Here is a 16930-nt window from a genome sequence, read left to right as displayed (position 1 = left end):
CAAGTTCCTGCATACACTATTGATTTTGAACTTTTCTCCCTAGTCCGAATCTTGCGAGACTGGCCTTCGTCTCCCTTCGAAATCGCTACGAAGGGAGTTGAGCCATGCTTGATTCAACTCTTCCTGCAAGGATCGATCCATACAACTTTTGATACCTTTCAAAATACGTAGAAAAAAGATCGAAAATACTGTACCTGTTCGGCTTTTGTTTTTGCTCGATTCAGTTCGACTCCACGTCGTCGATAACGGCCATTTTCATCCACATCTTCGTAGCCTTCAATCTTTGTGTCTGAATCGTTGATTGCTATTGATTTCTCAAAAACAATTTTTCGCAAAGACAAAGTTGTCGCTCAGTCATTGAACACGCCAAATGAGGATGCGAAAATTCCGAATTTTCTCTGTTAGTCCTAGAAAATTTGTATATACTAAGGTGTCATTTCCCCAGAGGAGCAAAGGGTAGCCGTTGACCGATTATTGCTTAGCTTGTGTGTTCACCATTATTCCACTCTGGACGGTTGTCAAGCGCAGACTTTACGTGTTGTCGTGGTTTCCTGGATGGGTTATGAGTTCTCCTTATTGTGACATGAGTATCCTGAATCAGATATAATAACAAGACAAGTAAACAAGCAAGTAAACAAACTGTATAGTAGACATATAGAAGAGTTGATTGAGCACTTTAAAAGAAGTAGCAAAATGGCACTAATTCCTGATACGCTCGGCAATTTTTTGCAAAAATAGTTTTCCACTTCAATTCTACTTATAAATTATTACTTGATACATTCATACCAAGTCTATTTCGTGCTATGAGGTAATTCATGGAAGTACTGTACATTTACACCTTTGCAAGTGTGCGAACCTGTACTTCTACACACTTACTACTATTTGCTCTAATACAAAAGAAAATTACTAGTAAATCATATCAAACATACCGTTTTGTTGCTTGGTACACTTTTCGAACGATGTTCCATCGTAGGACGAGGAATGAATGAGGTTGCTATGCTAGGGAGGGCATAGTTGGTGCTCCTGGCAACCTCTAATATTAATTCTACAATGTATGAGGATTTCGCTCAGGAACGAACACTTAAGGTACAATACGGGGATGAGGAAGCCAAAGATTGGCGCAAGCAAGGAATATTTCGAATTTTTAAATTTTTTTCCCATAGAACATTGGCGAGACGTTAAGGTGAGGTGCAGAGGGGTTCGACTGCATGGTCAATAGTTCAGAACCGAATTAGGCAAGCTGAGCCTTTCGCCCAATTTGTGTCGATAAATTAGCACTAAACAATTAGTTTGGGATAATAAAAACATTAGTTCGATACATCTTCTTGCCGTACAACTCATTGAACGCGCGCTTACAGACGCCAAACAACTCTGAATTTAAGTGAACGCATAGACATACGCATTGATCAATACCAAACACTTTTACACACTTCACAAGTTATCGAATTCTATTTTTTTTTGTCTTTGCATGCTGAATGAAAAGTAAACCTAACTAAGCTCAACAATCTTCAATTTTCTCTTCTTGAAACTTTGATATTGTAAAAACTGTATTTATTTTTCCTTATTGTGTTAACGAAGTTCTGGTGAAATTGTATTTCTGAATTAACTTTTATCCAACATTGACTTCATTAAAGGCTAGTCTCACCGACTAGCGGAGCTGGTGAACCACCGCGTCCTTACAAATTGTCACCCAAGACGAATGCATTCGTTTTCGGAGAGGTGAAATACTTGTTTGGTCCAAGGCGGTTTCAGACCACTCACGGCCGCAGGGGATCCGCTTACTATTGCGTTACACTCGTTAATGTTTAGATATTTTTTGAAAACAACCGGTTCGCGAAATTCATCTTATGGCCGGGATGATCAGTGAGTCATCCGTCACAGCTAAAAGACAGCTATATACGAACCATCGGCGCACCAAAAGCACATTAGTTATTCAGGCGTTTCGTTGTCCCCGCAGGAACATTCCATATAGACGACGTATTCCAAAGACAATACATGTAGCTATAAAATGAAGATCGATCCTAGTTTTCACTGTCTGTGCTGCGTAGCTCCGGCTACTTAAAGTTCATAAGTTTTTGACTATGGAAAGATGTAGTAGCAGAATAAGTCGAATAAATTTTTACATAAATAGTCATTGTAGTGAGGAGTTCTCATTGATAAGGACCGATTCGTTACATTGGTGGTTATAGTATGTATGTAGTATACATGCTCTCCAGAGAATAACTTTTGTTTAAAAAAGAAAACTTTCAACGCCATCACCTCTCTTCTATCCAGTTGACACTACAGTTCGTAAAAATAGAAAATAACGGATCTCATTTCTGTGTGGCACAATTGTTCTGGTTTTATCGGGTTTTCTTTGCTGATAACAATGTCTTGCATAGTCGGGCAAAACTCCCCTGTTTGAGTGGACCTTTGCGTAAGCAGTTTGGGCCGAGGGGTCTCAATGTATAGAACAACTTATCATTATGACTCAATCGATACGACACTGCTAAGGAAGACCTTGTTACTTTTATAAGAACCAGTCCGAACGCCCGGCTAAAGCTAGACTTCAGACTTTCTGTGGTGTTCGCTTCGTTTCCCTCTGTTTGCTATTTAAGCAGCCGTTTTCATGCAAGTTTCCACATTCTGAGGAAGGGATGTTACCAACTTGAGGCAAACGTGCAAGGAAATAGACGCACGGAGAAGTCATAAGGATGAAAAGCAACGCGCGCAGTGGCTGCGGCTATGAAACGGCTGCAACGTCCCACTTACCTTTTATGACATGCACACTATGTTATTGCGCACCATTTTGCGTCTTGGGACCCGACGCACCCCATTTTATTGCTTTCTGGAGGCGTCGCACCAATTGGACGAAATGGGATCCGTCCCAACCAATTTTATAGCTTTGTGGCATAGGCGCACCCTTTTTTCGAAATTTCGTTTCACACACACACCCACACCCACACCCACACCCACACCCACACCCACACCCACACCCACACCCACACCCACACCCACACACATACACATACAAACACACGCGTGACAAAGCCCGTTATTATATAACCTGATATTTGGTATGATTTTGACTAAGTAAAAAATAAAAAAAAATGATATTTTAGATACTGAAGCGGAATTATCGTATAACTATGCAAGATTCCCATACATTGCCAAAAGGTGCTGTCGTCTAGCACATCCGTAAAGCCGCAACTTGAAAGATCAACTGCCTGAAGGGAGCATGGAATTTCGCGAGAAATCACAGTGGTTTCGTCGCGCTGAACTGCCAAACACTGTCGAGTGGACTCCAACAAGCTGCTCTGTATAGGCTTCTAGGATATCTCTGTGTGTTGTTTGTTGCGCCACAGGAAACACACATATGGAACCGGCCCGTCATCAGTATTGAAGAACACACTATCTACTGCGGCGATGCTGAGGACGCAAACTCTGCATCATAACTGCCCTTTTATCGATGAAAACCGTTAAGGACAACATCAGGAACGTCTTCTACGATGAGCCGTCTTCTATTATTCCAATCTAAGATATCCAGGCAGCAGGTGGTCATTCGAAAGAGTTCATGGCATAGAGTACAACAGTTGCTCCTCAGCAATTGCAGGTCGCACCCATTTAGAGAAAAAAAGAAAAAGAAAGAAAAAAAAACTAGTACGGGCACAATTATCAATCCGTGTTATAACCAGATAAAGTTTACACTGCCTGATTTCGATTACATGACTTGATTCGATCATTATCTAAGGACGCGTGGGCAAACCGTGTTCCTCCACCGATGCGCAATCGTAGGTATGTTGGTCACCTCCAGCTCGGGACAGCTCCGCCTCCTCCTTTATGGTTTTTGAGCTTGCTGCGGTGGCGTTTGCTTGTATTGTACCGCTCTCATTCGCTCCTCAGTGCTATCCACACGACGGCGGTGGTGGAATGATTTATGAAATACAGCAGTGCGGCCATCATACTGTCACAAACAGGGGGAGAATAAAGATTGCGCTATAGAAAATCGATGCAGGACATTGTCACGGCTGTGCCTTGCAACCTTCAGACGGAACGTTAGAGAAGTCGCGCCAAAGACGCGACACTCTCATCAACGACATCACAAAGCTGGTCTGAGGCAGAAATGTGCTTGCACTCATCTACGACTCAGAAATTTCAGTACCTACATCACCAATCGTGTTCAACTATCAGGCAGCATAATAACCAGATAAAATACCTTAGCGGGATCCCTTATAACTGTAAGATCCGCCAAATGTAATCTATTGTCTGTGCTACTACTATTACTTCTGTAGGAAGAGATACTCGGTCGTCCAGTTGCATGAATGTAATCCATTTATAGTCGGACCTGCAGATGAACGCTGGGCGAACTGGATGCTTCATATGATCTGTACACGGAGGAAGATTGTCAGGAAAAGAAGAGAAAGCACTGTAAAGAATATGAATCAGAACTTCACGGCGCATTCTTTTTTTTCTGAACGACAGAGTTGAGAACGATCAAATCAAGTCAAGTAATCGAAATTATGCAGTGTAGACTTTATCTGGTTATTATGCTGCGTGGTAGTTGAACACGTATTGGTTTTCCTTCATAGTCCGCCCCCCGTGAGTTAATTCAGCGAGACAGCTATAATTCTCTACCGCTTGTAACAGTTACCGACTATCCTTGCTCCATTTTTGAGGACGTGTGCACCTAGCGTGAATGTCTCTTTGGAGTACGATAAGGGATAAAGTGTCTGGCGTTAATCAATCCGCTTAGGATGCGTCCTCACGTTCACTACAATTAAGAATAGTTTGAGGTTTACGAACACGCTTGCAGTCTTACAATGACTTGCGGTGTCTAGCCGATGTGCCAAGTCAGTGTTTTTATCCTCGCAGACAAGTCTAGTACCAATTTATCGATCGCGGAGGAATGAAGAGCTTGGTGAGCACTAGGGCGGATTCGAACCTCCCACCGATCGTACAGGATGCGGAACCTCTAACCGCTATACTACACCCGCCTCTCTCTGGAGTATTGATGGTTAATGTCATCGAAGGTATCAGAGATTTGGGTAGTGGTGCAACAAACCATCGTTTTCTTAGGAGCCTCTTGCACTCTGACCTGAGCCTTTCCTGGATAACGTATGCTTTGTCTGCTATGAAGCATCCATTTGTTTGGCTGTAACTGCAAATATTCAGAAGAATGGTCTTGATCAATATGACTCTTGACTTCCATGACCCTTCTGCACTTATAAGCTGAGATTTCTGGTGTTTCCATAGTAGTTATTCGTTCAGTCGACCTGAAAAACACCCGCAGGACCAATGTAATGACTGTATGATATGGTGTATGATAATGAGTTACGGAATGTTTAGTGTTTGGTATCTAACCGGGACTTTCTCGCTTGGTATGATTTGGCTTTGTCTCAGCTTCGTATACCGTATCGCAGCCGTACTGCAGAACTGCAGTTTTCAAAAAAGAAGGAGTTTCCGCAACAGTATAGCTTCGCTATACTATAGGAGAAGAATTCAAACAACCTTTTGGTTTTTTTTTTGTGCAAATTATGACGAAATAATGGTAATAGAATCTCATTTTATTAAGATTATTAATGAATATTAAAGGGCACCCGCATATACAATGTAAACGCAAACATTTGAAGAAAGAAAAAAACGAACAAAGAAACGATCGGATATGATCACAACTATGTCACAGTCCTATTCGAATAACTGCTAATATGATCACAAATATTTTTAAAGAATGGTCTCAATCGATGTAATCCTAGAGGTGTGAAATGATACATACCGTTCATGTAAGCAACATTCGAGTGGGCATCAAATAGACGAAATGTATTATTTAAAGTGAATGTTGGTGTGTAGTCAATAATACTGCATTTGGAGCATGTTGCGACAGATTCGGCCACTCTCCGGCGGGCAACCTCCAGTCCTGTGACGTTGAGCAATTCTGTCTTAAATTGCGTGAATTTTCAACAGAATGAGTAAAAAAGAGTTGAGAATCTAAACCCATAAAGTCGAGGTACGTACACATTTACAAGGACCAGATGTGTAAAGTTGTAAAGTTGGTTTTTTCTCACGAGGTAAATGAAAATGCACCGCATACAGGAGCGAGCGGTTGAGAATTAGATCAATTAGGTCTCCTCAGCAGCTGTTCAAGTAAAACCAATGAATGGGATCTCAGGAGCTATTCAAGGAAAACCAATGAATGGGATGCCGAGAGAACCGGAGCATGTACGAAGACGGCGTGTTGTAACGTACCTCATAGGAATTGCAGCGGATTTTACGCCATTTTTCAGAACGACTTGGAGGAATTGACCGGGGTCACACTAATATTTGCAATCTACACCCCAAACTCTACGTTCTCCCTGAGGGTTCCGTACTACTTTAATTCTGTGATACGCTGCCTTCGTTTGTTTTAATGGATTCGGATTCAAACGACCTGGATTTTGGTTCACTCTCATTGCATCACAGCCGTTATTGTAGTTAAACCATAATATCAAGAATCTGTTCATGCATACGGAGACAAAAAGAAGAACAAAAACCATCTTTTGAAGGCAAAAAAGAACGAGTACTGAGGAACGCATGGATGCAATCGCTCCATCGATCCGAGGATGCAAGTAGGGAGGTCGTCACTGTCCGTCTCCTCCATGAACATTTCGGATCAGGTGAAACGCGCTACACTCAGGTGGTTGAACAGAATCGGCGCCGAATATACTTGATGACAATCGAAACGCAAAAACTTATTCATGAGGTGCATGAGGAAAATCCACAAAATCAAGCATACTCAGACCGCCTCGTCTGTACTGTGTTGTGGTATCTTTGTGATGTGACAGGAAAATCTCGTACGAACTCCTCCACGTTCTCCAATATTTTAGAATTGAAAAGATCATTTCATAATAACATGTGACATAATAGTGAAAGTGAAATAGGTGAAAGCAGGAAAGCTCACCGGTTCGATTGGACGGTGTTCCCTGAGGGAGTGTTCATGGTTATATTCAAATGCGAAGTGAGGTCGTGGAATAGCATTGAGTACAAATATATGATCAGTTACAGTCCGTGAAAGTTTCCGCAGGCTACTAACTGCCTCTTTTACTATGTTCTCGGTTTCTGATGTAGTGTTTGTTTCTGGTACATCGAACATGTCCGTGTATCTAAAATATAATAGTTCTCAAGCAGATGAGTCTTTTCGCAAATTCTTGTTCCCGTGACCATCGTGTAGTCCTGCTGATCTATGGGCATTTATTTTTCGGATGTGTCCCAAACGCTCTTATTCTAGTGGAAAACTTGGGACTATGATATGTAGAAAGGTGATCAGCCGAAAAAAGCTGCGTTTTCTATCTCCTTTCCAAACTGTTGCGAAAGCGGTGCGCGAAAAGACCGTAGTGCGACAGAAAATGTAAAAGTTGTAAATAGTAAGTGAAGGACAAGGCCTTCAAAAAAGTAAAAACAATTTTTAAGTAAAGAGCACCTGGAGAGTACAAATAAAACATTTGGTTTGTATTCTCTGACCACTTTGTTGAACACACTGTGCGATTTCCAACAGTGATGGTACTGCCTGTCTATGGTCAACACATTGCATCCTGAAAAAGTGTATCTCAGCAGAACGTGAATAATCTTCAAAAACATCGAAGAAGGCAAAAGGAAACAAAACCATGTCCAAAAAGTTCTAGCATTACACTTTAAGAGAATTTTGCCATAGGATTTTAATCAGTGGTAAATCTAATCCTTCTAGCCGTAGGAGGCACCCAATGTAGCGAGTATTGGGATACAAAATGAAAGGCTGCCATTCTATGTCCTCTGTCATATCAACTTCTACTTTTCGCAATTTGCAAGAAAACTGTGCAATTCCTGTATTCCGAGAAAGTCGTTGAAATTGTGCAAAAAACAGTACTCAAAACAAAGCTGAAGATTAGATCGTCTTAGAGGTTCAACTTCTGGACGGTTGTGAAAATATCTAAGGAGATTAAGAAGAAAGAAAGAAAACGCTTCAAAATCAGTATTTTTGTGATCCCAGCTCTCATATTCTCTTTCTGCAAATTATTTCCACTAACACATTTTTTTTATGAGCATCTTACCTCCCATTGCAAACACTTGTACATCAACATCGGAACTATGACACATTTCATAAACTAATCTGGCTTGATTTGCCGCATAACTGTTCCCAATAACCATAATTTTGCGTGCAGGATTTCTACTCTGTAAAAAGATGGCATACTTTGTCATGCAAGGTTTTCAGTGGCTGTAAAGGTCAAACCCAAGAAACCACCCACCTCAGAAGGAAGATCACAATAACCCCACGGTATGTGCCATCCTCTACGATAGGAGCACTCTTTATATGAAAGAAGTTGCACATCCGACATAGTAAATAAAGTGTTCAAGCGCAATACCTGTTCTGAATAATACGTGTTCAAATTTTCTTCCACAAAGAAAGCGTGAAGCAAGTAACATAAAATGAAAAAAAGTAAAAAATAGTAGAGTTTCTAGTCACTTGAAATGTTATTCGAATGGAGAGTATTCGGAAAAAATGAACTAAGCCCAATGAAATAGGTCAGCAATGCTCGAAACGCTGAAGAACGCTCTGTTTGGGGCAAAGAAAAGTCCATTCGGTTTTATTATGAAGTTTTCTCTCAACGAAGACATTGACAACTTCGTCAAGCGACAACCTCCTCTGCCGTTGATCATTCAGACTGGGCTGCTCCTATCGTCCTGGTGAGAAAAGCCATCGACAACCGCTCCCCACTACAAAAGACATCTTTACCAAACTTAATGGAGAAGTCTTATCTCCATCTTTACCCACATCGAATTTGCTGAAGCGTACACACAAGTCGCGCATGGCATCTTCCAGCAAATCATACACTCGATAATCTGGGCTCAGCGGCGTTGCTGCCTACCTCGACGATGTCATAGTCACCGGTCAGTCTTCTCGAGCATGCCAACTTGGAAACCCTTTTCTCAGGGATATCCTTCTATGGGCTGCGCTCCGCAACGACAAGTGCAAATTCGAGATTTCCTACCCCTCTCACCCCGGAAGTGCCGTCACCCCACAGTACGTCGCCTAGACCGTCGCTATCATACATGCATCGTACATATATACATATCATACATGACGCTATGTGAAAGCCGGAATATGCTGCTCAGATCTAGTCTTTTTTTCGATCTTATCAACTACTACAAACCCTTCGTCTCTGAGATGCGCCAGGTTCATGCATCGTTAGAAAAAGAAAAAACTACATCTATTTCAACCCTCTCACGGATCACAATCTACTCCTCGACATCTTTGGATCTGAGAAAGTACTCACTGATTATACTGCGAATCAGCTGCAACGCTAGTGGGCTGCAGCTCGTCTACGATTTTGACATTAAGTGTGGAACACCATGAGCATCAACAAACATAAAAGAATAAAGGGTAAAGTTTCTGGCGTTAATCAATCCCACCCCCCACGTTCACTTCAATTCAGAATCGTTTGAGGTTCACAAACGTGTAACTGGCATATACAATGACTTGCGGTGGCTAGCCGATGTGTCAAGTCAGTGTTTTTATCCTCCCAGACAAGTCTGGTACCAATTTATCGACCCTGGAGGGATGAAAGGGTTGGTGAGCATTAGGGCGGATTCGAACCTCCGATAGATCGTGCAGGAAGCGGAGCCTCTAACCGCTACACAACACCCGGCCTAACAAACTGATATTATCGCTTCATCTTCGAAATTCGAAGAGAACGCTGGTACTGCTAGAAAACCGTCAAATTTTCAAGAACACATTCTGCTCGTGGCGCCCTTAAATTCCGTTCGCTTTGGCCGATCCCCCGAATGAAATCTCTATCCACACATCGTTCAAATTGTTATTATATGTTGAAAGTACTCTGATTACTCTTACCACCAAGACGACGACTCTTAAGGAGCTCCGTTGCCACTTTTCACAGTTTGCTCTCCCTCGCCTAATCGCTTCTGAAAACTGAGCTCAGTCAAGTTAAAGGGTTCCTGCCAAAAGAAAGAATTAAACATCAGTTTGCTACAGAATTTACCCTTAGCCAAATAGACAAGTTTCATAGACACTTTCGTGCGCTCGACAGAAAATGAAGAACAATGGACCAACACGCATTCCTATTCACACACAGAAACACGCGTGCCGCAACACCTATTAGATGCTAACCTGGTGACCAAAAACTTCAACGGGAGGCGTCTTCGCGATACGCTAAACTTTCTGAATCATATCCTGAAACATCTACGATAAAGGTTGACACTAACATCGAAAAACAATTCAACCGCCGACACGAAGACAAATCGAAGTTCGAGCCTGAGAATCTCGTCTATATTCGTGACTACCGCTTCAAAGAGTTAAGAGGTTCCAGTTAGACGCTAGGACGCGCTTTAATCCGACATGGACTCCTTGCGGATTTTAGTTCACAGCTCCGTTTGGAAACTGTTTGTCTCGCCGGACGCTGTTTCCGAGCTGACAAACTGCTCTCGACGAATCGATTGCTGTGTGCCTACTGCACCTTTCTCATTTGGGCCAGCTAGAGCTGCTCAGACCAGGACAATGACAATGACAATGACAACAGCGACGTCAACTGCACGCTGCTCTCTGTTGATACCAACAGACGCCCAACTCGCAGCAGCAGCTCCCCAGTGATCTTCCAGATTGACCTGTACGCTAAGTCTTACCGTAACTGTCAATCTTGGGTAGAATAATTGCATAATAATAGCATGTACAGAGATACAATGTGATTGTTATCAATAGAGATCAATAGAGGTTGATGCATTTGTTGTAGATCATTGTGTAACCGTACTGGAGGGAGATAAGGCCGGACCTATATAAGGCGGTGGTTTTACGGTGTTAATCAGCCAATAACCTTACCATGAAACCAATAAATATTAGAACAAATTATCTTTTTTTAATAGCACATATAAAAGAAAAAATAATCAGAACGTCAACGTGAAATATTATAAATTTGAGCTAACTTGCCTATTCCTAACTTTGTCGCACTGAAAGGGATATCGCAATTCGTATTCATATTTTTAGATAGGCAGACTGGTGTAAAAAGATTTACGGCCGATTCTAATTCTTGTTCAAGAAGATCGTGTTTTTTCTGTTTGTCTATCAGTAGCAGATTAACAGCATAGAGACAAACAATGAGACAGAGAACGGTCCTGACACCAGCTTGCAGGTATAGCTTCTCAAATGTCTCCGTCAGCACTACTGCCACGAGTATAGAAAGAATAAGCCCGCAACTGAGCCCTAAAATAAAACATTTGTATACGCCGATACTCTTCACTGTTTTTTGATACTTTTTGTAGAAATAGGTACTACAAATGCCGAAATTCTCAACAGCAAGGAACCGTCACACACTTTTGGTGCAGCAACACACATTTTTCTTTTACTTACACGAATTTCTTCTTCTTTCATTCTCTGTAGCCCGATTCAATCGAACACACAATGCTGCCATTCGAGAAAAGAATTTCGAGGCCGACTACGGATGGAAAAGCATTTCGTATTAGAAGTCAGGATCCTTCTCCTATTGCTGGTTTCGTGCGAAACAGTGTGCTTTTATTGTGAACCCATAACTATCGATCGTTGTCGTTTCCATTCTATTAATAACTCTAGTATAATTAAAAACGTTACATCTATAGTGCAACATGGGACAGGGATTCGAAACAATGCGTTTTTCAACCGTTCACAGGTGACTGCGAGCACATACTTGCAGGGCAATTGGGGTCTGGCTTTTAGGCCGACACAAAATTGAACGAAGCACCGTGCAGACGTCAACTGGAAGGCAATGTAATACAGCACGGAAATTGAGATTTCTTAGCCTACTCAATACAACTTTACATCCACAGTAGAACTCACCCACAGTGTCCCGAAAGTTGTATTGCCAAAATATAATGTATATTGGCCAGTGTACGAGATATAGAGAGTAGGAAATATGTCCGACATATGTAAAATATTTACTTGACATGAAATTTGCTTCGTTTGGTGGATGTAAAAAAATGAGTCCTCCGGTCAAAAGAGTAGTGATAATCCTTAATAATCAAAATACATTGAAGAATAGCAGTTCAAAGAAACCTCAACAAAAGCCACTCTCGAAATCTAGCTTTCCGCTGATGGTCTGCCTATAGCGCAGCGCGCCTGCGCATAACTATCGCTACCATGTAAGCAGTTAGGGAGCCCTCAAGACTGCCCTACTACACCCCGCCTCACTTTCGTACTCAAACTAACGCCGCGAATGTCGTCCGCTTCGCAACGCAATGACAGAAATTGCGAATTGGGAAAGGAACAAAAAGAGAGGAATGAAAGTCAAATTTACGCAGCAGGTCGAAATACATGAACAGGGCAAGTTGAGCACATAGCGGAACATGTTTTCCGCTAAAGAAAAATAAGAAAAGAAAATAGTTCCTTCTATCCAACACGAGGAAACCATACCATCATGACCGTCAAAGTTGGATGTATTGCTGTCATGAACTGTACTAACTACATTTAAAAAACTTCACAACTATCGCTATGTGTTAAAATTCTAAGATTTTTCTTAGAATTTTAACACATAGCGATAGTTGTGAAGTTGTGAAGAAGAAAACTTCAACCACCCATATAAAGGCACTAATGATAAATAAATTTCGTAACTGAAGAAAAAACACTATTTAAGCCTGTGTCAATGCTTATCAAAGGCTGCATATCACAAAAATGACGATACCCAGGTGTCCCATAACCGCAGCCGGGCCTGTCTAACCAAGCCGACGCTGCATGCTTACAGCGAGTGTAGATGCCGTGTCTCTCTGCCTCCGTTGGGCGATAAGGCAATTGCAATGATAGGAATGTCTTTCCAGTCTTTTAAAGACAGCGTGTTATGAAACTGAATGAATCTTCTAAAGACAGTGTGCCAGAAACCTCATGCTGAGGTTTCCGACATGTTTGAGCGTTCATATTCAATTCTCCTCATCACCTTGATCATCCTGACTCCCGTTGATCTTCGAACTGGTCGAGCGGGCGCCAGTAATTCTTCCATTTGTCCCTATCGCGTGCCGGAGTAGCTCAGTGGTTCCTCCTTTCGCGTGGGACACGAAGAGCATCATAATTTCCTTTGGAGGACTTCGTGAAGAAATCTGACCATCGGTTCGGCGGTCTTCCTGTAGTGCGCTTAATATCGCAGGGGAACCCAGTCGCTCATGGCGCTCGACCAATGGTTGTCGTTAAAGCGCATCACGTGTCCGGCCCACCTTATTTTACTTTCCCTGGCAAACGCGGCGGCGTCTCTAATCTTCGATCGTTGACGTAGGAGAGAACTTCGAATCCCGTCCCTCACTTGCGTGAAGCGAGATACTCCTAGCATCACTCTCTCAATTGCGCGTTCAATGACGCTCACCGCGTTTTCTTCCTGCTTGCGAAATGCCCAGGATTCCAAAGCATAGGTCAAAGCAGGAAGTACGGTGATGTTGAAGAGGTGGGCACGGAGCCGGGTGTTCCTGGTCTTCTTCACTATATCATCGATGCCCTTGTACGCTCCCCAAGCCGCTCGTCTCCTCCTGCCCAGCTCGGTAGTCAGGTCGTTCATCATGTTCAATTCCCGATAAACGTAGTTGGTGCATCCGGATATGTTCGTTCCGTTGAGCGTTAAGGTGATACAGGTGATGTCCAGTTTTGGAGAACTGGTGATAGCCACACTCATAGTCTACACTCGTAATCTACAACGGTTGCCCTAAGTGTCTCTAACAACCTGTCAATCTACTCGCTCGTGCGCGCTGTGCGTGACATTTTCCAACATACTTCGTAGAAACTAATCCCGTTTCCCACACCGTTTTTCTAGATTATGAGGAGAATTTTGTTGAGCGTGAATGGAATTTCGTTCCGTGAATGGACTTCACGCTCAACGGAATTCCATTCGTGGAACTCAACGGAATTCCCACACCGTTTTTTTAGACTATGAGGAGAATTCCGTTGAGCGTGAATTCCATTCACTGAACGGAATTCCATTCACGCTCAACGGAATTCTCCTCATAGTCTAGAAAAACAGTGTGGGAAACGGGATTAGTTTCTACGAAGCATGTTGGAAAACGTCACGCACAACGTCCACGAGCGAGTAGATTGACAGGTTGTTAGGAACACTGTGGGAACCGTTCGGGTTGTAGATTACGAGCGTAGATTATGAGTGTGACTATCACCAGTTCTCCAAAGCTGGTCATCACCTGTATCACCTGTGCTCGTTGTTCATCGATTTGCTCTAGCGGGCACCAGTAGTACTTCCATTTGTCTCGATCGCGCGCAAGTGTTGCCTAATGGCATCTCTTCTCGCAAGGAACTCGAAGAGCGTCGTATTTTTCTTCGAAGGACTTCGTGAAGAGGTCTGACCTCTTCACAAAGTCCTTCGAAGATCAGGTTAGTACGTCCAGTGCTGTACTCTCGATGTATTCGATGATATTAAGGAGATATGTTGATGCATCTTTCAATATCCATAATCATCTGTAATGTTACCTGAGGATCAAGCTATTCATAGTCATAAATGGAAGCAGGTTGGTACCAATAATGGCAGCTAGGCAAAACCCATAATTAGTTAAGTTCATATATTTTCTACTCGTCTCCGGATCTGAAGAACAAAAAACATTTTGCGGAACTCCAATTACAAGTGTGATAATTTAATCTTTCGATCCTGAGTTTTGGAAAGATATACCTGGATTTGTTGTTTGTCTACTCAGCTGGTGAACGTAGATACCTGGAATTTGTGATTCGCTGCAAAAAGGAAGTTAGATTCACGTGAGGAAAACAATTCATGCAAGATCCTTTTGGACATCATATCTATTATAGAAAGTGTATATTCTCACCGAATACGAATTGCCAAATCCTTGCATGAGTGAAGTTGAATGCCACTGTAGGAGGCAGTATCACGTGACACAATATGGATAGTGAAACTTAATGGAGCAGCTAACTTTGCGCTTATACGAAATAGTCGGCAAAGTACGTCTGATCAGCGAAAACTTGATTTTGAATATGGGAATATGAAAAAGTACCTAACAGTTTCAAAGTAGTCATAGCAATCCATAGAGGTAGCATCTTGAATATTACCATTATTGCAGGAAATATAGCGTAGAACTGCATTTCGACTGCTATAGACCACGTATGTGTGAAGAGATCTGTTGCCTTTGACAGCTAAAGAATACGAAGAATAAGAACAGCGTACAGAACTTCTCCACATTTTAACTTCTGCCCATCAGTGTGTATTTATCGAGGGAGTAAGCAAAATGGTACGCGTATAAATTATCCTTAATTTTCACCTTTTTGGTTCGTTGCTACTTTTAGGTTCGCCGCAAACGTGGATTAATGAGAAAAATCTACAAGTGCTGGCACTTTCGCTTGCCATGTTGCTCCTACGCGTTTTTACCTTTTCAGATCGATGTGGAGCGCAGTTTCCTGCTTATGCGATGCACATAGATCCAGTACAGACGCCAGCGTGTATCTTAGGTTAGAAGCAAAACATGAATCCCCACCATAGTTTCGTAGTTCCTAACGCTGTCAGCCGCTTGGATATTTGTTGTGAATAACAGTGCATATTTGGCAGATTCCAGGTTAGAGACTTGTATGTAATCGGAAAATAAAAATCGTGAACATGTGAGCGAAAGTATGATCATCAGGAGATAGGATGGCAGAATCCGTTTTGCTCGTCGATAATAAAAGTAGGCTATTTCTCTTATACCAAATTTTTTCTCTTGTTCGGTCACCATTGACATTAGATATCCGGACAGTACGAAGAACCTGTGCTGTGATGTATTAGTAATGTAAATACTAGTGCACTTTCCTTAACAAAATTACTTTGTAAGAAAAGAGAAGAACGCTAACGAGAACAGACTATAATTTAAATCTAAATATAATCAACTAACTGATCCACCCCAACATATCCGTTCGAGAATAAGGAAGGGTAATAATGAAATAACAGCACAGATGTAATAGCTATTGCTCTGATTCCTTGCAGATCATTTCGATACGATGCACATCCAACACTTCTGAAGGGAATTACGCAAAAAAGGAGAATAACAAGATTTTCGTAGTTCCTCAAATATTACCTTGTCGCATAGACGATCTCCTCTTTTCCCAAATTTGCTGATTCCGCTTTGCAGGGTAAAACTGAGCGTTCATCAAATTTCATTTTGACCTTCTGTAGTGATCTTTTCTCATAAGATACCTGTAACGGTGTTTTCAAATGAGTAGCGGAAATGTTAGAAGAGACAGTGAACGGTTATGAGTAAGAACGATGATGCAGATATTGTGTAATGATGTTGTGCAATACGAATGTTTGAAAAAGAACGAAAACCTTCAAGAGATGAAGTGTTGTAATGAAAATGAAGAAGTAAAGGAAGAATGGATGAACTCTCGAATCGATTGAGGTGGAAAAGATTGAGGAAGAAGTGTAGGTCAAGCAGAGAATCACCGTGCATTGCGACAAACCTCTCCAGCACACACACTACCTCAGTACATTGCCGCCTTAGACGCCGGACGGCACATCAATCTGTAAAAGGAGATCAAATCTTAGGTTGCACTGGCCCAAAACGACCCGTGCAGGACCGGCCGGAAGAAGTGTAGGTCAAGCATGGAGTTTGTCTCAGCTCTTAGAACGCAAGGACAGTATATGCAGACGTTCTTAAATCTGCATCAGACATCAAATTCCGCGTGCTTGCTCTGCAAGAGAACAAAATCGGTAGGATAAACGTGCCGCTGGTGAACAAAATACATTGGGTGTTTGTTTTGTTGCGCAGCTATTTGTTGTCCATCTCGTTGATTCTCACATCCTGTGACCTTGTCTGGCTATTCCTCGCCTCCCTCCTCTGCTCCAAAAATCCATTGGTACCAATTACTATTCACCAATAAGCAACAACAGCTAATAAATTAGGAGTGGACGCGTCTTATGAGAAACTGGAAGAAGTGAATAAGAAGTCCTTCTACAAATCCCTTGTCGAACCTTTCAACGAAAGACTAAGAAAAGTCACG

General features: G+C 42.1%; 1 protein-coding gene across 3 annotated transcripts in view; it reads right to left on the bottom strand.

The window, feature by feature from the left end:
• Window positions 1–39: 39 nt before the first annotated feature.
• The window catches only part of RB195_004810 (uncharacterized protein), a gene marked incomplete at both ends in the record, with an annotated part of 33797 nt that continues 16906 nt past the window's right edge, over window positions 40–16930 (bottom strand). Inside the window, 18 exons of one of the 3 annotated variants that reach the window (XM_064182828.1) lie at window positions 40–123; window positions 195–289; window positions 496–592; window positions 930–1045; window positions 5753–5915; window positions 6914–7115; window positions 7433–7544; window positions 8040–8160; window positions 8235–8356; window positions 10928–11200; window positions 11810–11982; window positions 14426–14537; window positions 14622–14663; window positions 14773–14859; window positions 14959–15097; window positions 15436–15700; window positions 15826–15948; window positions 16009–16091. In XM_064182828.1, coding sequence (XP_064034097.1) covers window positions 40–123; window positions 195–289; window positions 496–592; window positions 930–1045; window positions 5753–5915; window positions 6914–7115; window positions 7433–7544; window positions 8040–8160; window positions 8235–8356; window positions 10928–11200; window positions 11810–11982; window positions 14426–14537; window positions 14622–14663; window positions 14773–14859; window positions 14959–15097; window positions 15436–15700; window positions 15826–15948; window positions 16009–16091 — 2409 coding nt within the window. Of the gene's footprint in view, window positions 124–194; window positions 290–495; window positions 593–929; window positions 1046–5651; window positions 5916–6913; window positions 7116–7432; window positions 7545–8039; window positions 8161–8234; window positions 8357–10927; window positions 11201–11809; window positions 11983–14425; window positions 14538–14621; window positions 14664–14772; window positions 14860–14958; window positions 15098–15435; window positions 15701–15825; window positions 15949–16008; window positions 16128–16930 lie in introns of those variants that run through there. The other 2 variants (XM_064182826.1, XM_013437092.2) reach the window with 2 other exon arrangements.

This window comes from Necator americanus, chromosome I, assembly GCF_031761385.1.
Source record: "Necator americanus strain Aroian chromosome I, whole genome shotgun sequence".
NCBI lineage: Eukaryota > Metazoa > Nematoda > Chromadorea > Rhabditida > Ancylostomatidae > Necator > Necator americanus.
This window is presented reverse-complemented; position numbering and strand designations above follow the sequence as displayed.